The sequence below is a fragment of the Gadus morhua genome, chromosome 1 (genome assembly GCF_902167405.1).
Source record: "Gadus morhua chromosome 1, gadMor3.0, whole genome shotgun sequence".
Classification (NCBI taxonomy): domain Eukaryota; kingdom Metazoa; phylum Chordata; class Actinopteri; order Gadiformes; family Gadidae; genus Gadus; species Gadus morhua.
In genome coordinates, this window is record NC_044048.1 from 8,951,726 (window position 1) to 8,976,868 (window position 25,143).

The 25,143-nt window shown below is 44.9% G+C and overlaps 4 protein-coding genes and 1 non-coding gene across 9 annotated transcripts; 4 read left to right on the plus strand and 1 right to left on the minus strand.

Annotated features, from left to right (window-relative positions):
* Window positions 1-533: 533 nt before the first annotated feature.
* On the minus strand, window positions 534-12,220 carry ebp (EBP cholestenol delta-isomerase). Of its 3 annotated transcripts, none has more exons than XM_030345824.1 (5): window positions 11,996-12,220; window positions 1,610-1,925; window positions 1,477-1,513; window positions 1,146-1,276; window positions 534-982 (listed from the first exon to the last, which is right to left on the minus strand). In XM_030345824.1, the coding sequence occupies exons 2-5, from the start codon at window positions 1,917-1,919 to the stop codon at window positions 762-764; spliced, it is 699 nt and encodes a 232-aa protein (XP_030201684.1). In that variant the 5' UTR covers window positions 1,920-1,925; window positions 11,996-12,220; the 3' UTR covers window positions 534-761. The 3 variants fall into 3 exon arrangements, with proteins under 3 accessions (XP_030201684.1, XP_030201517.1, XP_030201597.1); XM_030345657.1 differs by lacking the exon at window positions 11,996-12,220 and adding an exon at window positions 2,013-2,189; XM_030345737.1 differs by lacking the exon at window positions 11,996-12,220 and adding an exon at window positions 2,013-2,184 and having other exon boundaries at window positions 1,610-1,922.
* trnae-uuc (transfer RNA glutamic acid (anticodon UUC)) lies at window positions 12,170-12,241 on the plus strand. The gene has a single exon. It is a non-coding gene; the product is annotated as a tRNA-Glu (tRNA).
* Window positions 12,242-12,431: 190 nt separating this feature from the next.
* On the plus strand, window positions 12,432-15,215 carry vma22 (vacuolar ATPase assembly factor VMA22). 2 transcript variants are annotated; one of them, XM_030346031.1, is made up of 5 exons: window positions 12,432-12,524; window positions 13,372-13,475; window positions 13,973-14,085; window positions 14,187-14,399; window positions 14,806-15,215. In XM_030346031.1, exons 1-5 carry the CDS (start codon window positions 12,447-12,449, stop codon window positions 14,895-14,897), a joined length of 600 nt encoding a protein of 199 aa, XP_030201891.1. In that variant the 5' UTR covers window positions 12,432-12,446; the 3' UTR covers window positions 14,898-15,215. The 2 variants fall into 2 exon arrangements, with proteins under 2 accessions (XP_030201891.1, XP_030201803.1); XM_030345943.1 differs by having other exon boundaries at window positions 12,447-12,728.
* A 467-nt stretch (window positions 15,216-15,682) lies between these two features.
* On the plus strand, window positions 15,683-20,739 carry si:dkey-109j17.5 (uncharacterized). Its single transcript, XM_030345327.1, has 5 exons — window positions 15,683-16,339; window positions 16,651-16,887; window positions 16,994-17,253; window positions 18,308-18,911; window positions 19,272-20,739. The coding sequence occupies exons 1-5, from the start codon at window positions 16,190-16,192 to the stop codon at window positions 20,103-20,105; spliced, it is 2,085 nt and encodes a 694-aa protein (XP_030201187.1). The 5' UTR covers window positions 15,683-16,189; the 3' UTR covers window positions 20,106-20,739.
* A 2,230-nt stretch (window positions 20,740-22,969) lies between these two features.
* On the plus strand, window positions 22,970-25,033 carry apobec2b (apolipoprotein B mRNA editing enzyme, catalytic polypeptide-like 2b). Of its 2 annotated transcripts, none has more exons than XM_030345529.1 (3): window positions 22,970-23,382; window positions 24,151-24,331; window positions 24,730-25,033. In XM_030345529.1, the coding sequence occupies exons 1-3, from the start codon at window positions 23,078-23,080 to the stop codon at window positions 24,925-24,927; spliced, it is 684 nt and encodes a 227-aa protein (XP_030201389.1). In that variant the 5' UTR covers window positions 22,970-23,077; the 3' UTR covers window positions 24,928-25,033. The 2 variants fall into 2 exon arrangements, with proteins under 2 accessions (XP_030201389.1, XP_030201309.1); XM_030345449.1 differs by having other exon boundaries at window positions 22,976-23,382; window positions 24,580-25,033.
* The last annotated feature ends 110 nt before the right edge of the window (window positions 25,034-25,143 follow it).

Here is a 25,143-nt window from a genome sequence, read left to right on the forward strand (position 1 = left end):
ACAGCCTTGTGTGTCAATTGATTCCAGAGCTCGCTGCTTTGCTTGCAGACGATCCAGAACCAGGGAGAAGAGTGCATAACCATAAGAAGTGCTATAAAGTAAGTGAGATGAATACATTGTCGTACATCTTTGCATATACTGCACAAAAAAAACCAAGCCAAGAGCCCTTTTTTGTCGCAGTCCAGCCCTCAGTATGCATAATAATAATGCATATCTACAGATTTGTCACATGGTTCACTCATTGTTTTGTTCATAGTTCATAGTTCCAGGTAAATTCACATTTATTGTTCATATTTGCAACGGGTCAAAAGATAAACATCCGTATATTATATAATGTGAAATACGATTGAATAGATATATAATATATCTTGATCAGAATTGAGAAATTGAATAAACGTGTCATAAAAGGTTGATTGTTTGACATGCATGAAACATATTAGGTGCAGTGTGAATCCAGCATATTATTGCTTGGGATAATCATTACACCCTGAAGCAAGAAGGCCTATGCTCTCAAAAAATGACACTCGGCAAAATACAAATTACAATGTTTAATTGAAACACATGTATATTGTCATTTTAAAACAGACGCCATAGAACAAATTGCACTTAAAAACATAGAAACAATTACGTGTGCATTGTATCGTCCATTCACACATACAATTCCATCTTGTCAATAGCTTCGTTTAAATATTCCCTGCGTCAATGTCCACTTATCCGCACACACCCCACACTCAATAGAAGTCCCTAGCAGATCAGAAAGTTTAGGTCCTCTTAGACTTGTGGCTCCGAGCGTTGTCTGTGAGAGCCTGGGCCCCTGAAAGCTGTCCCCAAGCGTCCACAATGAGTACCAAGGGGATGATGACCCACAGCGCGTTCAAGAACACAAAGTAGAACCAGAAGTAGATGGGGTGTCCCATCTCACTGTGAGCATATCCATCCCGGTGCTCAGTGTAGAAGTACAGCACAGCTCCATACAGCTGGCCTGCAATGATCAATAATACGTTGAACATTACTTTACATTTATTTTCATTTGTGATGTCCTCATCTGCCTCATCGCTTAGCGGCAGGTTCTGAGATACTTTATGATTATATGATTAGTAGCCCTGTATTGCAGTTTCACAAAGATCCATATTTGATACTCTTACCTAATGAAATGATCAGTTGCAGGACAAATCTGTAGGGCTTGTTGGTCAGGAAAGCGTACACTGCCCAGAAGCTGAAGGGTCCCCACAGCCAGGCTGTTATGGTCTCCATACACACGGTGAAGTTATCAGCTCTACACAGGAAATAAAGATAATTAATAACGACATTGTGTTACTGTATTGTGGCTTTTTTTAGGCTTCATTATGAATTGTGTGTGTGTGTGTGTGTGTGTGTGTGTGTGTGTGTGTGTGTGTGTGTGTGTGTGTGTGTGTGTGTGTGTGTGTGTGTGTGTGTGTGTGTGTGTGTGTGTGTGTGTGTGTGATAATAGCTTACATAGCATATCGGCTGTCACCCTTGGAGTATTCTTTCCCTGTGGATAAAATCAAAAGAGTGAAACACAGCCACACCACCACCTTCAAAACTTTTAGCACCAGAGCAATTATCTATGCTTGACTTGTCTACTCACAGAGCTGGGATAGGAAGCTCTGGTCGGCTGGGATCACTTCGTAATACAGGGAGAACCATCCCTCTATGACCCCGTGTATGAAGCCGCACACCGCGAACCAACACACCGCCAGGCGCCTCCAAACTCCCAGTCTGCCGGAGGCGTTCTCACGACCAGTGATCCCCCAGGTGGCCAGGAGGAAGACGCCGGAGACGGAGAATAGGAAGGTCAGGATCTCCGACATGGACCGGTCGTTTGGCACATAGTTGGGGATGGACAAGTCCCGCGGCCAAAAGGGGTGGGCGACGTGGTGCTTTGAAGTGGACTCCATCACCTGCTAAAAGAAAGGATGTCATGTATTAGCACGCTGCAAAAATACATACATTGGGTTGAATATTGTTATCAATGCGTGTTTAAATATTACCAATAATGTGTTGGAGAATGGCGAATCAGCGATAGGATACAAGATTGCTCCGTACAATCCTCTGATATCCAGTGCTATTTAACTTACCCACCCAATAGTATACACATATACCTACTACATTTGAAGCATGCACACAATTACAATAAACGAATGTGGGCGGTGAAAGTGCGCTACATCCGAGTGAAAACATCCAATCAGAAAACGATGAAGGGTGGACCTAGCGGCACATGTGATCCGGATGCTTTCTGATTGGTTCCTCATGTCGGATCATTCGCGAGGGTAAGCATTAGTCACCAATCATTAACATAAACAATCTCCAGCCACTTCCTTTTCGGTTGGTGAAGGTAGTCTGAATGGAGCAACATTATGGGAACGGTGATTTAAAAAACAATGACTTAAAATAATAATAAGTATAGCGCGTAGCCTCTGTATGAAAATATATATCAGTTAACTTTAGTGAATGCAATGTACTTATTGGAAAGAGGGGTCGAATCCAAAGGAATAGCTTTAACGAGACTTTATTTGTATAAAGTATTTTCGGTATGGTAAACTGATGCTCTGAAGTAAAGAGAGATTGGAGATGTGCCTTAGCACGTGCGAGAGTGTTCTCCTAGCTGATCCTAACCACAAACCCACGTATGGTAATCGCTGCCGGGAGAGTTCTAAAGTTTTCGTGGCCAGGTGGTCTTCTTTATGGACTCAGCGAGGACCGGAAGACTTGGAGAGGAACCGGTGTGACGTAATCCTCGGTTTTCCTCGCCTGGTCTGTGATGCTGCCCTCTGTGGCTAAAGTATCTATTGCAGCCTTCAGTAATGTCCTGCTTTCCCTTGTGGCTATGTGTAGTATTTACGGCTTATATATTTGGTCCTACCCCCTATTGGTTAAGTGAGGGAAATACAGCTTGTGTTCCTAAAATACGTAACAGTCCCTCCTTGGTCATCTTAGATGACCATACAAAAATATTTTAGATCATAAACACCATTTACCACACCGAAAACATAGTCAAAGTAGAATCTATCATCAACACCATCAACCGTCGCGGAAAGACCTCTTGAAGAGAGGGGAAAAACCACTACGCGTCCCCATAATACTGAGACGGCATTCACGTTGTGGGTCTTGTTGAAAATACAGGTCATTATTTAACAATACAACATGAACATGAATCTTGTTATCATACAATCACATGGCCAAACAGCACACAAACAAAACTATCAATAGAAATCCTGAGCTAATACTTTTGGTCATGTGCTACAAGGTCATAAAATATTCAACAGGTGCAAAAGTAACGTAAAAATTGGTGGCCATAACACAATTTTAAAATTTCAAACTGATTGATAAACTAAAATGGATTTGGGGGTTCAGGTGATCTTCGTGTATTGGTGCGCCGGTTCATGTGGGTGGTTTGGGCATGGATTTGGGGGTTCAGGTGATCTTCGTGTATTGGTGCGCCGGTTCATGTGGGTGGTTTGGGCATGGATTTGGGGAGTTCAAGTGATCTTCGTGTATTGGTGTGCCGGTTCCTGTGGGTGGTTTGGGCATGGATTTGGGGAGTTCATTGTTTTTTCTGTCGCCGTCGGGTCTGTAATTCATGAACCCAAGACTCGTCCCTCCTTGTCAAGGGCTCATCTCAGAGAGGTTACTCCTACACCATGGGAGCCTCCTCACAGGTTCTCCGTCGTCGTGTCAGCAACAGGTGGCCTGTAAAACAATCGTCTCAAGGAAGATCAACAGTACCATTATCAATGCAGCGATTCAGAAATAACGGGTTGCATTCGCAACACTATACAATAACAAACAGCCTGGTATGGTTGTTGGAAATGTGTTATTCAAGTAAATCCGGGATATTGATTATCTTATATACAGGCGCTTCTACTAGAATAGTATAGGTGTTGACTATTCTACATATTACAGCTGGATATGGTCGGGCCCCTCAGGTGATGTATCATTCACTTTCATCGGATCATATCTGATCCCCATGTAAGCCTGAATGGTACTTGGCGCTTCTGTAGCGCCCACTGCTGTGGGGATCAGCAGATGCAGTAGCCCTCGTGCGCAGGGAATACAACGGCAGCCGGTGACAATTAACACGGTCTCTGCATTTATTCCCGCGACGGGCACTTACTGGATCATGCTTTTCCACCTCCCAAACATATTCTCCATCCAACCTGTGAAAGGGTCATTAATGCCGGAGTTCTCTGCCAATTCTAACCTGAGGGATTGTAATTATGCCAGCAACCCATCCAGAGCTGTGTTATTGGGGATAAAGTTGGCCTACAACACGTTGTGCCTATCGCATTTATCCCTCCTTGCTCTGTCAATAACATTTCCATATATATACATATTCCTTTTAACTTTATCTGTTAAACTGAACGAAGTGTTGCTGATTATGATACATGTAATTTATCTAAACAATATATATATACATAATTTTTATATGGTGGACAAGCAAAACAGAACCAATTCAACTCCTGCCGTTATTTGATCTCCTCATGTGACTGCTCCTTGCTCGGCGGAGGCAGTTTATCGGCTCCGGGTGTGTCTGCATCTGGTTCTGGAACTTTTGTTTCTATTGTAGAAATACAAACTCATGTACAGCAGTTAGTTGTTCAAAAACATTTCCTATAATTCTATTTTTAATTGTTCTAATGGAAGTCCATTATGGGACCCTAGAAATGTAAGTGTAAGCATGAATCTAACCGTAAGCATTAGGTGCAAAGTTAGCTGTGTCAGAGTGATACACTGTACTCACCTTGCTTCTGGAAACATGGGACCTGAAAATTGTATGCGTTTCAAACATGTTTGTATTATAATTGATCTATTTAGTGCTTGTGCGGATTTTAAATTTTTGTTTTGAGGGTCCCATTCCTTATTCTGAGCTGATTTCAACCTTCAACCTTGATTTAATATTCACACTACATCCCTCCTTGCGCATTGCTTCAGCCATGCGCATTAGAATTAACCAATCCTAACAACGATGTAGTGCAACCAAGTTGAAGTTCCTTTCCTTAATCATCTGTACCTAAACCAATCCATTATGAAGATATATGAAGACCAGTACATACAAAACCAAAGGTCGATAGTTGTGGGCCTATGCAGCCGTCTTGAGACCACGCTGTAGTTAAATGCAGTAAACCGTAAATGTTTCATGAGTCAGATGCGCCGTAACTTATCAGAGTAAAAATAAATATCAGACTATGAGAAGCTGACGTATCAAAGCGTTACAGCAGTAGCAGTGGCATTTGAAAGGTTAACCCTCTACTGCTGAATCTAAATTGAGCCTATGTTGTCCCTGGCGAGCAGATGTATTGCTAATCCCTTTCCTATCTTATAAACCTAAAAAGATGAAAAAAGGGAAATTGGAAAGTTAAAATTTGTATGTTCAATATCACTTCTTTGTAACCGTATCTGGTTCCAACAGCTACCTTTATTATACTACCCGATTGTCCTACACTATATGCACATCTGGGCATTAAATATAGGGTGATATTCTAAAACAAAACAAAACCTGAACCTAAAATAAAAATTCAGAAGTTATTGGATAAAGCAAAGTTATTGAAAGTTAATTATAATGAACCATTTTCTAATTATCTTAGTTTTATATGTGGTATGCTTTCAATATCCCCTCGTGTATGTAACAGTCGAGTAACCTCCATTATTTTGGTGGCTCTGGCACACACAAGAGGACATTTACACATGGTATATGAATCCACCATTTGTTTTCATTCTATATTTTTATTTTCATTTTATTTTTATCTCTATATACACATTCGTAAGAAAAGCACGAACGAAGATGCATCATAACATGCATCAACAGACCTAAAAATAAGCATATTATTCAACAATTTGAGACCTCAGATGGGATTTCTTCCTGCGGAGCCCTTCTTTTTCTAAAGGGTCCGCAGAGAGGTCTGCTGAGTGGCCAGGAGTTCTTACACATTCAGAAGTGTTGCTGAGGACAGCTGCCTCACCACAAACCAAATGCCTTTGTTAACCATATGGTCACCTAAGTCATCATTCCTTAAGATGTCATAAATATGGGGTTGGCCGTTCCTTATCACTTGCGTCTCTGCGCTTCTCTGGGGATCAAGGATAACGGGCCCAAACCAACACAGGACAACAAAGGAACAGAGTGAGAACTGATTTCCACTAACCTCAAAGGATTTTGAACGACCCTGCAGAATAACAGGGTGACAAGACCACATGGGAAAATACAAACATACAAAACTTAAATTTGAACATTATCAAAAATATCTTAATATTAAAAATCTGCATTTCAATATTAGGCATTCTGTTGTTACCGTAACGTTTTTTATAGTTTGTAATGAAATATATTTTTTAATCGTTCTTATTTTGGTATTTTTGGACCTCGTCAGGTTTGTTGAACTATGCATTTCTACCGCTTGTCCTCAGGATCCTCTATTGGGGGGGACTCTTCTGCTCTCCTATGAGGCAGGTTATCCCAAAACTCTTCTAATAAGAATTCCCAGGCCTGGTTAATCCCCGGACTTCTGTGGACGAGCGGTATGCATGCTATGGACAACTTTAAAGGCTAACCGTTCATGATGCGGAGTTTAGATAATTATTCCTATCTTAAGATCACCGTGTAATTGTCGTACAGGGATCTGGTTTGATGCAAGACCCCTGGGTTGGTGTCCTTTTGTAGGACTTCTTTCGGTTCTGGAATCCGGCATTCCTAATTGTTGAATACAAGATATTGCATGCATATTGGTGGTATGATATTATATCTATTGCAATCGCTCCAATGGAAGCAATAGTTGACCCTTGAACACCTCACGCAGTGTTATTCAGTCTATTCGTCTGTAGTAGCTGATTATTGTAGAATTTAACCCATGTACCTTTAATATTCGCAAAAAACGTATTGTAATTGTGTCTACCGCAGTTGAGCTAACTCCCTCCTTGGGCACCGTTTAAAACCATGTGTACCAGTTATTAATTAGACATATTATTCTAGCAGTTGAACCCCGTGTCTATTTGAACCAGACTGGTTCTCTACCTGTCTTGCTACACAAAACGCATGTTGAATAGACAGAAGCGCTTAGCAACCTGAAAAAAAAAAAAATAATAATAATTGCTGTCCGTGTTTGGCATTCGTTCTTATACTGCCATTTCCTGGAGAGAGAAAGAATTAAGATCAATGCAGAGAAGTAAAAAGATGAGTGTTTGGCAACTATAATGCTTGTGTTGCCACCTCCTAAAGAGAAAAGAGAATTAATATTTTATGAACAGAAGTAAAATGATGATCGTGGGCAACTGATCGTTGTGTGGCCACTCCCTGATTAGAAAAGAGAATATTTGTAGTAATGTTAACTATTAAAATGATGGATGACGGGCATCCATTACTGCTCGGGTTGCAAAAGCCTGACGAGAAAAGAAAACAAATTTAGTACAAATACAAGACATTTATAGATCGTTTAACCTATTAATGTTGGTGAATTAAAAAACATTGATTACAACCTACACAAATATTTGCGTGCTTTGCCGATATCAACTAGGGACTGGCTTCTTGTATTTCAGCACCCAGACCCTCAAATATACAAACACATATACAAAATTCACATCTGGTTCCAACATATTACCAGGTGTTAGGGGTGGGAGGGGGCAAGGGGGAGGAAGAACAATGAGATAAGACTTCAATTTAACTGACAATAGGAAGGGGTTTAGTCTCCTCCTTTAAGCAATGTAAATAAGGTAGTGTGTGGTAGAGAGCGTTTGAAGGTACAGCCTAGGTGTGTTCCTCTTTATGTTGCAGCGCTGTGTGATTCTATTGTTGCAATGTAAATTTGGTCTCGTCTGGTGGGGCAGACAATTAAGGGGATTCTTGAGCTGGATGAGGGGAAAACAGTAGATCGGTTACTTGGAAAGCTGGTGGTCGTCTAGTTGGGACTTATAATAGTTATATTTTTGTGGTACATTTGGAGATGTTGAGATGTAATTGGGAATAATCTCGTGTTAACGAGTAGGGGCACTACCAAGAACTACAAATATGGCTGCGGTGCATACTACATACGTATCAGCCGACTACAGAAACTTCTTTGAGTTCTATCTGTCCGGCTGAAAATTATGGTACCTTATAACATAAGGCTACCACTTAACCGCAATTTGTGTTCAATACAGTATGGCTCTGCGCTGTGTGTACATTTATATATACACAAGTTATCGTTGTTAAAAATAGCGACAGAGAGAGAGATGTGTCGTGGGAGAGGCTGGGGGGTGGTCTTTATGATGAGGGTTTAGAGGGAGGAAGATTGGTGGTGGGGGATGGGGTTCATTAAGACAGTGGAAGGAAGACGCGGAGAAAGACGGGGTTGGAGTGAGAGAGAGATGGAAGGCCAGTGAGGGGACAGGGTGCTAGACTGGGCCTGGAGGGGGGGTGGTGGGGACTTTTACGAGTGTAAAGGGTTAGGAGGGACTCGTAGATTAATAATTCATCGTTTTTAATAACAAAATATCAACAGACTTGAATGTAAAAGTAATCATGCAGTCTTGGATGTTATTAGCGGATCATCAGATAGGTGGTATTTACTCTGACCGTGCGCAATGGAGCTATTGCTTAGGAACACAGACCGTGCCGGCCTCAGGAAAGTTCAGAAGAATGGGAGAAGTTAAAGATAATAATGATTGGAACTCTCGTTAATGTTCTTTTGTGGCTCGATCTTCACAGAGACCGATAGTGGAGGACCTTACCTCGCACCCATAATCATGAACAATCGTTAACGACAAGTACTCAAAACGACGCCAGTGGGGCATTTAAGACAAAGCTATTCTGTGGGGAAGGGGGGGGGGTCTTTATGAGGGGGGGGTGGGAGACAGGGAAAAAAGGGTGGGGAGGGAATTTACGAGAGGGGGTTGGAGACAGGGAAAAAAGAGACGAGGAGATCTACGAAGGGGGATCGAAGGGAGGGTACAGGGGGGGGGTTGGATTCACTACCAAGAACTACAAATATGGCTGCGGTGCAAACTACATGCGTATCAGCTGACTACAGAAACTTCTCAGAGTTCTATCTGTCCGGCTGAAAACGGTGGTACACTCTGTTTCTGCGCTTTGTGTAAATTTATATGTACACAGATAGCCCTATGAGATCCTTGGATGATAAGGGGAACTACAAATAGAAGTCATTGTTGTTAAAAATAGCGACATAGAGAGAGAGAGAGAGAGAGAGAGAGATAGAGAGAGGTGATGTGGGAAGGGTGGGGGTTCGTTCTATTCTCTGGGGAAGGGGGGGGGGGTCTTTATGGGGGGGGGGGGGGGGGGTGGGAGACAGGGACTAAAGGATGGGGAAGTAATTTAAGGGGTGAGGGAGGGCCTACCTTTAGACAGGCAAGCAGACAGAGAGAAAGAGCGAGGAATTGGGAGTTACAAGATTGTACAACGTTAATTACTTTTCAATATTCCATATTGAAATTGGGAACAACCTTCCTGGTTGCCCAAAAGCAATACGTCTGTACAAACAAAGTGGATTTACGGATTTATCACATGTATACATAAATATTGTTCTCCCATAGATGTTGAATTCTATTAGTTACAAAACTATAGCCAAAATATTATGCGTCAGAAACTATTGCTTTACCGATGGTTTTCAACTTAATGCTATGGATTTATTGATTCGTAGAGGATGAGGGCACTTAATGAGCGTGCGGAATACCTCAAATATTGGAATGAAATATACAATATAATACTTCCAGCTATTGACTAGTGAAATGTGACAATTATATACCATTGGCTGAATAAGTAACTGCCAAAACATTGTTATCATTTGAAACAGATGGATTTTTAAGGGAATATTTTTATGGAGAGAGAACATATTTCTAGGTCCCTTTGTGCAGGCTACCATTGCCTTATCAAAACACCCAGGTCAAAAATGACACTTGTTGCCTTCAATAAGTGTGTGCTTGGAGAGAGATAGAACATATCTCTAGAGAGAGGGAGCGAGATCTGCTATTGTCCAGGTCAGAGGTCATGCAGTTTTAACAAAAGACTGACCATTCAGACCCTACTGACTTGCAAGAGAGAGAGAGAGAGAGAGAGAGAGAGAGAGAGAGAGAGAGAGAGAGAGAGAGAGAGAGAGAGAGAGAGAGAGAGAGAGAGAGAGAGAGAGAGAGAGAGAGAGAGAGAGAGGATGTAACACTTAAGTCGAGGCCCCCTGTTGCTCTTGAGCAATGGCGTTTGTTTCAAAAAGGGCTCCGACTACAAAGACTGTGGAGGTACGAACAAAGGAAACGCACGTTTCCAAGACGCGTTGTCCCTTTAAATCGTACACCACGTGGTACATCCAAAATGCTGCAGAAACAAACTAGTTTTGGATCTCTATAAGAAGTATGAGATTCCAGCAAGTTTGTCCCCACGGCGGGTTAGCGAGGGACTTGATAGCAGATGGGTTGTACTGCGTAAGTGCTACCTCTACGGCTGCGTTTTATACTAACCAAAATTGCACATTAGATGTTACATGAACCGGGCTGTGAGGAATCAATTAGATTTGAACTCCTTGGCTAACGCCGGCCAAGCCTCCGGTTCAATATGCAACTAAGCTAGATTAACGTTAAAAACCTGACCTTTCCTCGCCCCGCCGTAAGAGTTCGGAAGTTTATGGTCGGTAATAAATATACCTTATGGTGGCCCGGCTGAACTCGAAGCTTATCACCAAATAAATAACACTTAACCACAGGTAATACGTCTCCCACGTTGGTACAAACATTTAGATCTAATCAGGATTGGATACAGTCTATCTACAAACCCATATAAAACACACTCCCAGCCCTTTACTTCGTGAGCTCGTTATTCAATTTCAATCTGTTAGCGTATCCTAGGCCGTTCGTCTAACCGGCTGTATGAATTTAAACCAGCCCGAGATTACACGTCCCCGCAACCAGTCGAAGGCAGTACAAGCTATTCACCTAATGTTACTAATCTAACTATACAGAGTTTAGTCATTGACAACAGGTTCTGTTTACCTTTCTTGTGGCGCCTGTAAGTAGCTTGTACTGCTCCCGACGGCCCCGCGGTCGCAAGTCTCGGTCCGGAACTTTCCAATCACGTCAGGGCTTCACCAAATTGCAATGTACTTATTGGAAAGAGGGGTCGAATCCAAAGGAATAGCTTTAACGAGACTTTATTTGTATAAAGTATTTTCGGTATGGTAAACTGATGCTCTGAAGTAAAGAGAGATTGGAGATGTGCCTTAGCACGTGCGAGAGTGTTCTCCTAGCTGATCCTAACCACAAACCCACGTATGGTAATCGCTGCCGGGAGAGTTCTAAAGTTTTCGTGGCCAGGTGGTCTTCTTTATGGACTCAGCGAGGACCGGAAGACTTGGAGAGGAACCGGTGTGACGTAATCCTCGGTTTTCCTCGCCTGGTCTGTGATGCTGCCCTCTGTGGCTAAAGTATCTATTGCAGCCTTCAGTAATGTCCTGCTTTCCCTTGTGGCTATGTGTAGTATTTACGGCTTATATATTTGGTCCTACCCCCTATTGGTTAAGTGAGGGAAATACAGCTTGTGTTCCTAAAATACGTAACATGAAGAAAGAGAAGAACTATTGTGAAGAAAGAGTCCCAGGCCTGGGACACCTTCCCCTGCCCTGACCCGAGCCAGGGACACCTGCCCTGACCATGGGGCCCTGACCCAAGCAAGGGACAACTTCCCCTGCCCCGACCCGAGCCAGGGACACCTTTACCTGCCCTGACCCGAGGTTGTAGAGCACTACTAGTGACTATACCATAACACACGTAGCACGGAAAATAAATAATCCATCCATTATGGATACTTAATAAAGTACAATATCTGAACCATAAAAGTATTTGACCAGTATTGAGTCCGTTTGAGGCGCAATATTGAAAAAAAATTATGTTAAAAAATAACATCTATAGTATTATATGTGTTGCTGTTAAGTGTTGGACACAGTCGTAAATGCTTGCACCTCATTTAACATTGTGATCAAATAGTCTGACATGGTATGCGTGTTACCTTGAGGGTCGTTTTCTGTTAATTCCTTGTGACTGACACACAGAATGATTGTAACACATGCATGGTCCGTAGGGCGAGCTGTAGATTAGTAGATAGATAGTAGATAGTCATACCTGTCATATTATTGCCTATTGATTTTTTAGTATATAGTTGTTGCCATGTATAGTGTACAGATCCCATATGGTCTAGCGGTTAGGATTCCTGGTTTTCACCCAGGCGGCCCGGGTTCGACTCCCGGTATGGGAACTAAAACTTTTCTTTCAGAGTCAGTGTGTCCTATACTCTTTGACCAAAATGCGGTTATATAATCAGCGGAAGCTGATTGAATATCGTCAAACGTAAGGTTAATTATTGTCTTAAAATAAACCGATTTGAAGCGTCCACAAATTTCACGCTATATTCTACAGATGGGCGGCGCTGTGTTTACAAACGTAGTTTTTGTCTCTCGTTGATGACGTATTTTTGGTCAGCTGACATACAGCAAGGTCAGCTGACCAAAAAAGGAACTAGCAAATCATTACAATCCTCGGTGGGTACATTTCCTAACGTGAGGTTTTTGTTATATTTCTGAAGGTTCATCAAATCAAATACACACACCGTAAATACAATTATCATGGGGCTTTCAAAGACAGAGGAGACATCTCTCCTGCTCGACGAACAGCTTCTACAATACATGGACCAGCTGGAGTCACTGCAGGAGAAACGTTCAGCTCTCAACACTCTCATAGAGCAGGTTGGATCTATCATTAAACATTATAAATTAAACATGAAAATTATTCCCCCAGATGCAACAGACTTCAGGACTAACTAAAACTAGAGCGATTCTTTTAAATTGAGACGTTCAAGGGGATTACTGAAGTCGCATTGAATAATGATTGCTCGTGTTTATCATAGATTTCTTAATAGTCCCATTGAATTGTATTATTTCTATGTTTTGAAATGTTTTGGTTGTTTGACCTACGGTTTAACTCTATTGTATATTTGAATTTCTGTTTTTATTTGTATGTTGCATTCAGGGCGTAATGGAAAATAGAGCCTGCTCTCAATGGACTTCCCTGAATTAAATAAAGGTTAAATAAAAGATGTATAAAGCCCAGGCCGGTTTGTCTGTTAACACTGTGGGTGTGAAAACCGGCTGAATTGCTAGTTTAATCGTTCCCTGTTGCGCTACAAATAGCCCATGATAAACCCCTATCGGATTCAAATCGTTGAAAGACAGGTCCTTTTTTTTTGCATACCTTTTACGTACTGATACGGTTAATTGTGGCTCTGAAAAGTGTCATACCGACTATTACCATTCCATTCACACACGATTTCATTGACATGCAAATATATGTCCAGGTTATTATTCAACAGTAGTTTCCCATTATCCACAGGGATGGTTTTCATTGTCCAAGGCACGGTACTCCATGGGCAACAAGCAAGTGTCCTCTCTTCAGTATGCCAGTGAGATGGAGCCACAGATTTTCGTGCAAGCCAGGTGAGTCTTCACGTCATGAAACAATTTTATTGCTATAATACTTTAATAATATGTTTAATTAAATGCACCTATGGAAGTTTTTTTTTTGGGCTCTTTATTCATATGGAAATGCATTTTTTTATTGGCAATTCAACGTGCAACTTGGACATGCAATTTGAAAATACATTATGGATTAGCCAATTTAATATGCAAAGTAGCCATGAAATCCTGAATTAGTTTGAATAATTCCTGTTTCAATTCTGAACAAAATTAAATTCATATTGCAATTCAATGTAACATCGAAGCAGCGCCCCGATATGCACATTAAATTGCTGAATTTAATTTGAATTAAGAGGCTAAAAAGCTTCCATAATGCACCTTACTCAATAAGACTCTGTCCTTGTATGTGCAAATATACTTTGCAATAAAAATTATCCTGATGCTGATTTCCAAGTATGTTTTTTTTTCTTAAATTGTATTAATTATCATAGGTTAACTTTGTCATTTTGTTGATACAGGGCAGTGGAGAATGATGCACTTGAGTTCTGCACGGAAAGAATAACAATCCAAAGTCCTACTGAGCGCGTCCAGAACACCACGTCTGTGGAGGACATCGGGCCGAAAGAGGAGGGTGAGTCCGCCATGCACGTCACGACGTCCTTCCCATGGGCACCACCACGACCACCCCCTTGTGGAGGAATGGTTCAAACTGAGATGCGTTGTATTCCACAGGTGTGAGGAGAAGGATCAAGGCAAGTAAGGACATGGCTGAACCAGAGGAGCTTGTGGGAGCTTCCACTGAGAATCCTTCGCCCACATCCACAAAGCCTCCCAGCGGGTCTCACAGAAACAACAGTGATCAGAATCCTCAAGCGGACCCGTTGAAATGGTTCGGGATTCTGGTGCCACAGACCCTGAAACAAGCACAGTCATCGTTCAGGCAAGGTAGGGTGCTGCAGCTCAGCAAAAGGCTTGTTCCGCTTACTATTTTGCTTCCTGTTCAACGTCAAAGTGTTTTGTTGTCAAATGTGCAGATGATCGCACTCTACAATTACATTCATAAGTGAAAACAAATGAACAAAATGAAGCAAGATAACTAGAGTACCAGGCTTGGGGTTTGTGCACATCTAAGGTGATGGTTCATTTACAATGTTTTGTTACATTTACATTTATCTCCAGAAATCGTTGTGTGATTCTAAGCCCTACATGTTCTTTCATGATATACATTTTGTGGGGACTTTTTGAATTGGGGATAAATATCCATGGAAGGAAATAAACTATCTGACAATCTCATGTACGTATTTAAACTCGTATTGGTATCAACATAGCTGTTTTTTCTTTTGTGTTCTAGTTATAGAGCTGTCCGCGGAGATCGCTACTCTACAGGCTGCAGTTCTCAAGACCAGAGAGGAGTTTAGGCTTGCCCTGAAACTGAGCTGTTGAAACCATTGCGAGTAAAGTCTGAGCAGTAATCTTTATACATATTGACAGATGATTAGGAAAGTCGACTGGAGTCACACAGGTGGAACCAAATGTTCTGGTGAATTTTATTAGGTTGTATACAGACCTTTGATGTCACTGGGACAAATGTTGGTTAGTGTTATTTAAAGATTAAGTCATGTCATGTCTGTGTTTTCAAATTGGATTGGTAGCTTTTTGTATAAAGGGATATTATGCTTATATGTTTGTTTTTTGACTGAAGTGAAACAATGTTTAATTTAAATCTTGGAAATAAAATGTTCTGTACAGATGGGCACTTTATATTGTGTTGACTTAATAACGTTAACTCGGTCAAAGAAGAAATAGGCCTATGGTTGGCCTTGGCCAAGATGATTGGCCTGTCGAAATCGCCTAGCTACAAATAAAATAGACGGACATTTTTTACCAATACCTAATTATATAATGGGTATTATATATAATGTATTATTTATTATAAAATGTACTGTATTACATTTAGTGTTAAAGTTTATGTAAATTACTAATATGATATATGATGATGTATTAGTTATGAATGTATGTATTTGTAGTTAAAGTAACAATGTATTTTACAATAAGTAATAACTTAATATGATATCCTATTCATGATTCTATTGGTGAGCAACATATTCAACCTATATTTTTAATCAACGCCGACACCAGGTGCAGAATATTACCATGATCTCCATATTTATTAACATATTTATCATTTAATAAGTGCCATAATAAAAAGATGGAGCGCCAGAGCAGCTCTCCCCTAAGCAGCTGTTCGGCTGCGATGGACCAGAGCCGAACATGGCCGGGAACTGTCGAAACGATAGGAAGCCAAACTCCCGTTTATTGTGTGTGTAGCCTACTTCCTGGTCCAATTATTACAGATAGTCTGTTCCGTCCGCCTCCATGAAGCCCATCACCGCTCAGCCTCCGTCTCGGATGCGTCCGATTGTGCGAGAGACGCGATGATCCGAGACGTGGAATGCAGCCAACGTTGTTTTTCATCAATGTTTTGTCATTGTCTGCAGGAGCTAGGGCCATTCCGTCCGATAGTAGGCACGAATGCGACGCAACTCCTGCTTGGAATTACATTTTCTTTTGTGCACCCAACGGGCTGTTAATTTTTTTTTGATGTGCGATTAATGGGAGAGGAAAACGGGTCGCCTTTAGCTCTGGGTTAGAGACTCGTATTTGCAGAGTCTGGATTCTCCATGCGATCAAGTTATCTTTTTTTTTTTACCCGTGACCACTAAGATAACGCTCCAATGGCGTCAGTGTCAAAGGTATCAATTTTGGATTACTTTAATATAGTCTTCGAAGGCGAAAATGGCAAGATCGAGTCCAACTGCAAGGCTTGTGGCACGAGAATTCAGGCGAAGCGAAGTGTCACGTCCAACTTCGTAACGCATCTCAAGGTAATGATACTAAATCCCTCCATCCCATAACTTGAAAGACAACCCCAATGTTCTATTAGACATATGCAGGGCCATGTCCTGTCGTTAAGCATCGATGCGTAAGTAAACACGCAATGCATTGTAATGATACCCCCATTTCTCCATACTTCATGGAATATATAAAGAAGTTGCCGAACTGAAGTGTCATCTATCTATATTTTATTATTTGAGACGGTTTTTTTCACATTCCATCTTTACATTGTTCCCAACACAATCTCTCTCTCTCTCTCTCTCTCTCTCTCTCTCTCTCTCTCTCTCTCTCTCTCTCTCAGCGCAAGCACCAGGCTATGTATGATGAGTTTGTCAAAAGGAAAGACATGAAGAGGGAGGCTTACTCCTCTGGGTCGCTGCACAGCTTCAATGCCAACGGTGGGACCCCTCGCTACAGCCACCCTGCCAGCACTGGAGGAGGCGGAGCGCCGATAGTCGGAGGAGTAGGGACCTTAGAGGGAGCAGGTGGAGGGGGAGGTGGAGGGGTGTCCAAGTTCGACAGACATGATCCACGCCAGGTGTGTGTTTACCACCACAGGAACCACTATGTTTCATGTAGCACACATACAGCACTGTAAGGAACCGGAGCCCCCTTTTATCTTGTTTATTTCCCCCCCCCATGAGGTGCTCATCTCGGAGGCCATCGCTAAGATGATGGTGCGTGACCTGCAGCCAGCGTACACGGTGGAGAACCCGGGTTTCAGGGAGCTCCTGCAGCTGCTGGAGCCGCGCTACACCCCTGAGCCCCGGCAGTACTTCCAGAACCAGCTGCTGCCTGCCTACGCCTACCAGGCCCAGCTGGCCACGCGACAAGCCCTGGCCTCGGCGCTGGCCCTGAGCCTGAGCCTGGACCTCTGGAGCAGCCTCTCTGGTGGGAAGTCAGGGTGAGGGGCTGTTCACGTCTACCGTCCATCGGGTACACCAGATATCTAGAGACACTTCAGTAATACCGGGAGGAGATACTCTACACTGGATGCTTTGCAGTATAGCCATCGAACACAGATTTTACCTGCTGCTCATTCTTAACATGTTAACAGATGGCAGACTCAGTTTAAACATTATGCCCTCCACAATAGCCTTTAGATTTTTACTACTAGCATGGGAAAACATTTAATGAAAATGCATGCATATTCAAAGACTGAAGTCACAACGGAAATTTCAATAGAATGTTCCATTTCAATTGTCATTTTCAGATACATTTCATAGACGTTCGCTGAAAATTAGAAAATAGGAAACTAACAAATTTGAATTTCATTTTTAAAGACCAACTCCGCAATATTCAAATGTTATTTACATTTTTTGAATTAAAATGCACCATAAATAGTATAACTTAATTTAAGCCATTTGACAATGTTCAAAAACTGTATTTCTCAGTAGGGATCCTTCCGTAATTATAATTTATAACAAATTGAAATGAAAGCTCAATTGATTACATGCCATATTGCAATGTTTTTGTGGTGTCTTTATTGAAATGGAAAAAAGCATTTTCTTCAATTGGCAATTCATTGTGCAAATATAATCGGAGCCCGTCAGTGTCAGAACAAGCACCGGGAGTGGACCTACATGATGGGTGTAAGTGCCCCAAAGCATAACATCGCATCCCTTTTTTTTCGTGGAATATGGCTGCAGTGTTCTTGCTTAATACTGGTCCAATCAAAAAAGGATTCCCCTAAACCCCAAATAATCTGGATATAGAGAAGAATGAAGAATACCAAAGTCTTCCTTTAAACAAACCTGGGAGCTTCGGTGCCGCCCATCTGGCTTTACCGTAAATCTTTTACCATATACCCATTGGAATTAACATTTGAATATTATTACCATTAAGCAGTATGAGAGAGCAAGAGTCATTGAAAGTGAAATGGCTTTTGCATTTTAATTTTCAAATGGTCACGCCTCCGTTTGGCCCCCACTGATGAGTCGATGGTTATCTCCTTGTAGGTACCTGGGGGTCACCTGCCACTTCCTCACCTGTGAATGGCAGATGCGATCAGCCCTTCTGGCGTGCCTTCCCCTCGGCAGGACGGGGTCTGGGGGCGGTCACGTGCTGGCTGAATTCGAGGAGGTGTGTCACGCGCACGGGGTGTCCGGTAAGGCGTTCCGCGTGGTGGCCGAACCCTTTCCCGCCCTAACGCCCCCAGCCAGGACCTCCTGCCTTCCCGGGTTTAACATCGCCGGCGGCGGCATCGGCGGGCTGGAGCAGGAGGCGGACGACGCGGCGCCCGGCGGTGGCGACGACGACCCGGGGGAGTCGGGCGGCAGGAACGGGCACGGCGAGGGACGGGAGGACGGGGAGGGGGAGCAGGGCCTGGGGGCGTCCCGGGTGGACTGCTTCTCCGACTCGCTGGACCGCTGCGTGGGGGAGGGGCTGCACTCCTGCCCCCAGCTGCGCTCCGCCCTGGCCAAGGCCGCCTGCTTCTACAACTACATCACCTCCGCCGTGCCGCCGGAGAAACTCAGGCAGGTGCTGGACGGGCCAGGGGGCGTGTCCGGGAAACCGGGCAGCTTCCTGCCCGATATCAAGGACTGGGCGTCTCAGCTTAAGGTGTGTGGTTCTGTTTCGTTGATGTTGGTAATGGACTGTGGATTAGGGTTACAGTGTCAGAGTCTCACCCTTTACTCCGGTGTTTGTCAATGTTCAATTCTTACAATCCAAGGAATAAGGAAGGAGCATTCAAATTGAATTAGAAAAATTAATATTTGTTGATTTTCTGGCTAAGTCCAATGTCATCCAACGTCCAACCTCTGTCAAAAACGTGGTTGGGATGAAAGAGTAGCCATCGTCCTTCAAGCCCGTCCATGTAGCTGCCACAACCAAACACTGTGATTCACACACACCGTCCTCAACTCGCGGTCCTCAACTTCATACTCCGTTGACACATGACTGTGTTCAAACCGCCTACAGGTCCTCCGTCAGCTGCTGGACTCGGTGGAGTTCCTGGAGGAGCTGAGCGGGCGCGGGGAGCTGGCGCTGTGCGACGAGGAGAGGGCCCAGCTGAGGGAGCTCATCGACACGTTGGAGCCCTTCACCGAGGCCTGGGACATGATCCACTGGGACAGGCCGACGGACCGACACGTCTCCATCAGCCTGGCCCTGCCCTGCGTCCTGGGCCTGCGCAAGCACCTCTCCGAGACCTCCACCCCCCACTGCCCCTCTCTCCTGGCGGGCTTGGCGCAGGCCGTGGAGCGGCGCCTCGCCCCCATCCTGGAGGATCCCCTCTACATCAGCGTCACCACGCTGGACCCCCAGTTCAAGCTCACCTGGAGCAGCAACCCGGACTGGCACAGGCAGGTCCTCCTGGAGGAGCTGAGCAAGCATGCCCCGCCCTCCCTGTCCGTCCACCCCCCCGCCGCCACGGAGATCCACTCCCAGGCGCCCAGGTCCTCCCCGGCTTCGTCGCCCATCTCCTCGCTGTCGCGGCCGTGCAAGCTGTTCTCCTTCATCAAGCAGAGACCCACCATGCAGGCCAAGAGCCTGGAGCAGGAGCTGGCGGGCTACCTGCGCGAGGAGCCCACCGACGAGGACCCCTTGCACTACTGGAGACGGAAGGCCATCGACTTTCCCCTGTTGGCCCAAGTGGCCAAGAGGACCTTCACCATACCGGCCAGTAGCACTGTAGTGTCCAGCATTTTCACCACTGCCAGGCAAAATCTACAGCTGGAGAGGGGTTGTGTGCTACCGAAACACTTGGAGACGCTCATCTACCTCAAAGCAAATTACAGATTGTTATGGACTTAGACTTGCACTGTGTGACACTATTTTCTCGTGTTGCGAACCTGAACCTACTCTGAGGATACTAACTGGTTTTCCACTGCACTTGGGACATCCAACATACACTAGGACAATGCCACAATACTCAGTTATCTATATATCAGTGGATTGAAGCAAACAGTGAGCATGGACGCATCTGTTTCCATTGTTGAGTGAGGTCATCCATAGGCTTTGTTAAACAGGTATGCTGTTGTCTGGTCTTTTGACTATGTAGCCTGCATATCGACTATACCCCACTACATGCTGCGGATGAAGGAGACAAGACATTAATCAATAGTAAAGCATTTACTTTGACATCAGCGACTGAACACAGTCTCCAGATACAAACACAAGCCTGCTAATACCCCTCTGTCACCCTCTCCTTCACAAACAAAGCTTGAGCCTGTATGCCATACAGAGAATGCAGATAATAACGAAACGGTCGTTTCGATGCATATAATGCAGTTTATCTACATCAGAGCCTCGGAGCCCTCCAGGGTGACTGGTGGCTTTGAGGGATGGAAGATGTCCAACAATAGCCATCATGACATCAGGCCCACCCTCTCTCTGTGTATCTGCTTTACCTTCCAAGGACATCGTAATAAATCCCTTTTAAATGCTATGAAACTCTCTGTGCTTCGTGTTCCTGTAGAGGGGGAGAAGCTGAAGGAAACCAAGTGTTCTGTCTGGTTCTAGGCTCTATATACAATTGAAATGTATGCAATTATTTCCTCGCCTGCCGGTGCTTGATCATCCCACATTGTTTTAAAGCGTGGGAGTCAATGACTGTTCTGTACAGAGGACGGTTTCCTCCTCTGTTCTTAAAATTAACTCACTTTTAAAGAACAAATGATGTGCCATCAAAACACCAGAAAGGAGGGCTGGACCCTCCATCCTGTTACCTAACGCAAGGTGTGTGTGTGTGTGTGTGTGTGTGTGTGTGTGTGTGTGTGTGTGTGTGTGTGTGTGTGTGTGTGTGTGTGTGTGTGTGTGTGTGTGTGTGTGTGTGTGTGTGTGTGTGTGTGTGTGTGTGTGTGTGCCAGAGGCTTATATCTCCTTTGTTACAGTAAAATTAGGCAATCGCTGTGCTGGGCAGGATTCTGGGAGAGAAATCGTTATCCTTTCGGACATTGTGTTTCTCTTATTTTTTCCTGAAGCTTTTGCTACTGGGCCCAGGCCAGTAGCTGGGGGACTGTAGGTCAGTCCGCTCCACTTGAGTTGGATTCAGTAATCATCAGCCGTGGTGCCATCTGACATTGTCCTTTACCGCAGACGGCATGGTGCTTCCCCTCAGAACCTGGACACCTGAGTGGCTTCATTGAGAGGAAATCAGCATTACATACAAAATGGAATTGAAAGTGGATTCCTTCCCTAACCTACGGAGGATGCTGTAGAAGGTGATACATCCTCCCGTCCCGCCCCAACATACATCCATCCCCAGTCCCATTGGCTGATGCTAAGTGCTATGGGCAAAACATCTGTTGTGATGATTCCATCTATGTTACCAGTGGTAACAGTACTACCCCCTCCCCCAGCCTGCCCCACTCCCAGCTTCGTCTGGTTAGTTTCCAGATCAACTATCGTGGCAAGCGTGACATTCTCATTTCCCCTCTCCAGAGATGGAGCTGCTAATTCTGCTCGATATTCAATGCGATTATCTCCATGGATCATAATTAACGCCGACAGGCCTAATCTCACCGATTATCACCACAGAATGCCCCTCGAGTCAGAGGAGCTCGCCCGAGATATCTCTGGGATTGTGTCACAGTCTTTTATCTTGTGTGTCCTCTAAACAATGTCTCTCAACTGTAACTGTGTTGTTTGTGTGTGTGTCTCTCTCTCTCTCTCTCTCTCTCTCTCTCTCTCTCTCTCTCTCTCTCTCTCTCTCTCTCTCTCTCTCTCTCTCTCTCTCTCTCTCTCTCTCTCTCTCTCTCTCTCTCTCTCTCTCTCTCTCTCTCTCTCTCTCTCTCTCTCTCTCTCTCTCTCTCTCCCTGCCGTGACAGCTCATCCATTTCAGTTAGCCCAGCAGCCTGGGCCCTGGTCCTATTGGTAATTGCCTCTAAAATGAATTACTTGGCAGAGAATGAGACTAAGGGAGGGAGGGAGGGGAGGACATTGTAATTGAACTGCCCCCTCCCTCCCACTCTCCCCCGGTGCCTCAAGTTATTACATCTGCAGTGCAGAAAAGCCACTTTGCACACAGACTCAGACACACACACAAACGGACACAAACACACACACACACACACACACACACACAAACAATCCCTTCCCCCACCGACTGGCCTGAGCATAAAACCATATTGATGTGGGGTGATTTGTTAGAGATGGATTGTTCTTGGACCCATGTGCAGTAGAAGACGACACAGTACCTTGCACAAAGAGAAATACGGACTGCAATTAAACAGAAAAATAAACCCCGCTCCTCCATTCCAGGAATGTCCTTTAAACGGGCCTGGCTGGGTCTCTGGAGCCCAGCAGCTTACAGAGTCCCAGTAGCGGTCAGAGCCTGGTTACCCGTACACATTGGGAACAGACAGCCAACCACTTTTATTTATAACCTGCCTGTTGTTGGCTTGTTGACAGTCCCAGCGCCCCGGGGGGACGCACAGTGTATTTGAGACATGAAATGTTCAACAATCTCATTTGTAGTTTTGGCAGAAAATGTGTCCTCATCTTGAACTCACAGCATTACACAAAAAGACAATCACACAAACCGGGGTTGTGTTAGTTGGCCCTGGTAACGGTCAGGGAATGGAAAATGGTTTGTGGGGGGTTGGTGGGATTACTGATCCGACTACCATTGGCCTGGCCCGGTGGACAAACACCCAGCACGGCATACAATAGCATCTATTTTGGTCCGTCCACTCATGTTATCAGTCTTCTTTAGACACTCTATTCCCCCCTCTCCCTGTCTTTCTCTCCCAGACTCATAGTAGCCAGTCAGGAACAGAGGCAGCATGGCCGACAGGAACACAGGACGCTCCAGCGTCAAGAAGAAGGAGAAGACGACCAGCAAACCGCTAGAAGAGAAGGAGAAAGACAAGACCAAGGAGAAGGCTGTGAAGAAGTCACAGGAGAAACCGGCCAAGAAGACTGAGAAGAGCCCCAAACAGCCGGCCAAGGTGGAGGAAGGAGGGCTGGAGGAGAAGGAGAAGGAGAAGGCTGGAGATGGAGAGGCAGTGGGGGGAGCTGAGGCCAAAGACCCAGGAGACAATGGCGACTTCCAGCCCATTGAGCTGCCGCCGTTTGAGATCGTCACCGGGTGAGTAGACGTCAGCCGGGGTCCGGCAGAACCCCACCTTCCTCTGCCCTGCTCTGACTGTCTCTTCTCTGTTGCTGTTGTCATGGCTTTCTCACCTCTTTTAAATGTTGGTTCCTCTTTTGATCAGTGTGCTTCAGAGATGCGGTGGACTTATCTGTCGTTTATGAGTCATGTTGTTATGGAATATAAACAGTATCAGTAATGGGAGATGCTAATTACTTGCACCTGCCGTCATTTGTAATACTGCAGAAATAGCAATATGAGTCACAGAGCTCACCGAAGCCCTTTTCCCTGTGCTGTTTTTCAAAGGCCTGTTTGTTATGTCTGTGTAGCCCGAGCTATGAGAGATGAACTGTGTGATCTATTTGTGGAATCGCAACTGGCTAGCTAGGAAATTGACCCTACGGTATATGGCAAAGTTGTATCAAGAGCAGGCTAAGTGTGACTTAGCCTGCTTTTCTTTTTCCAGAGCCCAGTCCATAACAAATCATTCAGCATTTAATTTGGGAACATTTCAGAAAGTTAGAATGTTTAAATGGGCTCCTATTTATTCATTGAAATAAACGGGTAGGTGTCCCCTCGCAGATGGTCATTCATTTATTTGAACTCCAGCCAAGCTATTGTCTAACAAACTGGAGTTTTAAAGTATTTTCCGAAATGGTCGGAGCAAGATGATCCCAAAAACTGGCAACACATTTACGAACGTCAGGAGTGCTTAAAGGTCTCTCCCTCTCTCTCACTTCGACCCTTCTCTCCTCCCCGACTCAGGCAACAGATGAGCCCGTTCTACTTCAGGTTCCAGTTCAGGAATGTGGAGTACTCGTCGGGCCGGAACAAGACCCTGCTGTGTTTCCGGGTGGACGTGCCGGGGGCCGACGCGGACCCCCTCATGGGCTACATGGAGGACGAGCACGCCACCGCGCACGCCGAGGAAGCCTTCTTCGATCAGGTCAGTGCAGCTCCAGCAACGACCTGTGCTCGACACTGTGTGTGTGTGTGCGTATCTGTGATTGTGTGCGTGCGTGTTTGTGTGCGTGCGCGCGTGTGCGTGTGAATTACCATGACACACGCATATGACGTGCATTTTTGACCACCGACGATCAGTAATGATACCATTTCTTCTTGTTTTTCCACAAACTCACCCAACCTCCCCCTCCGTCCTCTCCCCTCCCCCCTCCATCCTCCCACACCTCCCAGGTGCTCCCTAAAAATAACGCCTCACAGGGCTACGACATCACGTGGTACGTGTCGTCCAGCCCGTGCACGGCCTGCGTCGCCAAGGTGACGAGCGTGCTGCGCCAGCGGCAGACGGTGCGCCTCACCCTCCTATGCTCCCGCCTCTTCCAGTGGGAGGAGCCCGAGACCTGCGAGGGCCTGAAGGCTCTGGCCGGCGCCGGCTGCAAGCTGAGGATGATGAAGCCCGCCGACTTCCAGCACGTGTGGGAGACGTACGTGGAGAGGGAGGAGGAGAGCTTCGCGCCGTGGGAGGACTGCCAGGACAACTACAACTACTACACTGAGAGGCTGGCCGGGATCCTCAAGTAGGCGTCGCCCACGCCAGCGAGCGTGGCATCCCGTGTATATAGTAGACCGCCGCCACGACCTCGGGCCGGAGGTTAATAAATGCTCCCGGTGGAACGGTTTGATACTTTGGTGTTGGTTTGTAGGTGTTTCATTGCTGTTTTATTGGTTGGTTAGTGCAGGGCCAATTAGGCCTTACAGGGCCTAAATTACATTTTTCCCCGGTAAAGGGACATGTTC

Excerpts from the sequence above, each read along its gene's own strand:
- apobec2b (XM_030345449.1), top strand. The coding sequence starts at position 23,078 with ATGGCCGACAGGAACACAGGACGCTCCAGCGTCAAGAAGAAGGAGAAG. Across the intron at positions 23,383-24,150 it reads CCGTTTGAGATCGTCACCGG|GCAACAGATGAGCCCGTTCT; the intron begins GTGAGTAGACGT and ends TCCCCGACTCAG. Across the intron at positions 24,332-24,579 it reads AGGAAGCCTTCTTCGATCAG|GTGCTCCCTAAAAATAACGC; the intron begins GTCAGTGCAGCT and ends CACACCTCCCAG.
- ebp (XM_030345824.1), bottom strand. The coding sequence starts at position 1,919 with ATGGAGTCCACTTCAAAGCACCACGTCGCCCACCCCTTTTGGCCGCGG. Across the intron at positions 1,514-1,609 it reads GAGCTTCCTATCCCAGCTCT|GGAAAGAATACTCCAAGGGT; the intron begins GTGAGTAGACAA and ends TTTTATCCACAG. Across the intron at positions 1,277-1,476 it reads GGTGACAGCCGATATGCTAT|AGCTGATAACTTCACCGTGT; the intron begins GTAAGCTATTAT and ends TTTCCTGTGTAG.
- si:dkey-109j17.5 (XM_030345327.1), top strand. The coding sequence starts at position 16,190 with ATGGCGTCAGTGTCAAAGGTATCAATTTTGGATTACTTTAATATAGTC. Across the intron at positions 16,340-16,650 it reads ACTTCGTAACGCATCTCAAG|CGCAAGCACCAGGCTATGTA; the intron begins GTAATGATACTA and ends TCTCTCTCTCAG. Across the intron at positions 18,912-19,271 it reads ACTGGGCGTCTCAGCTTAAG|GTCCTCCGTCAGCTGCTGGA; the intron begins GTGTGTGGTTCT and ends AACCGCCTACAG.
- vma22 (XM_030345943.1), top strand. The coding sequence starts at position 12,609 with ATGGGGCTTTCAAAGACAGAGGAGACATCTCTCCTGCTCGACGAACAG. Across the intron at positions 12,729-13,371 it reads TCAACACTCTCATAGAGCAG|GGATGGTTTTCATTGTCCAA; the intron begins GTTGGATCTATC and ends CATTATCCACAG. Across the intron at positions 14,086-14,186 it reads CATCGGGCCGAAAGAGGAGG|GTGTGAGGAGAAGGATCAAG; the intron begins GTGAGTCCGCCA and ends TGTATTCCACAG.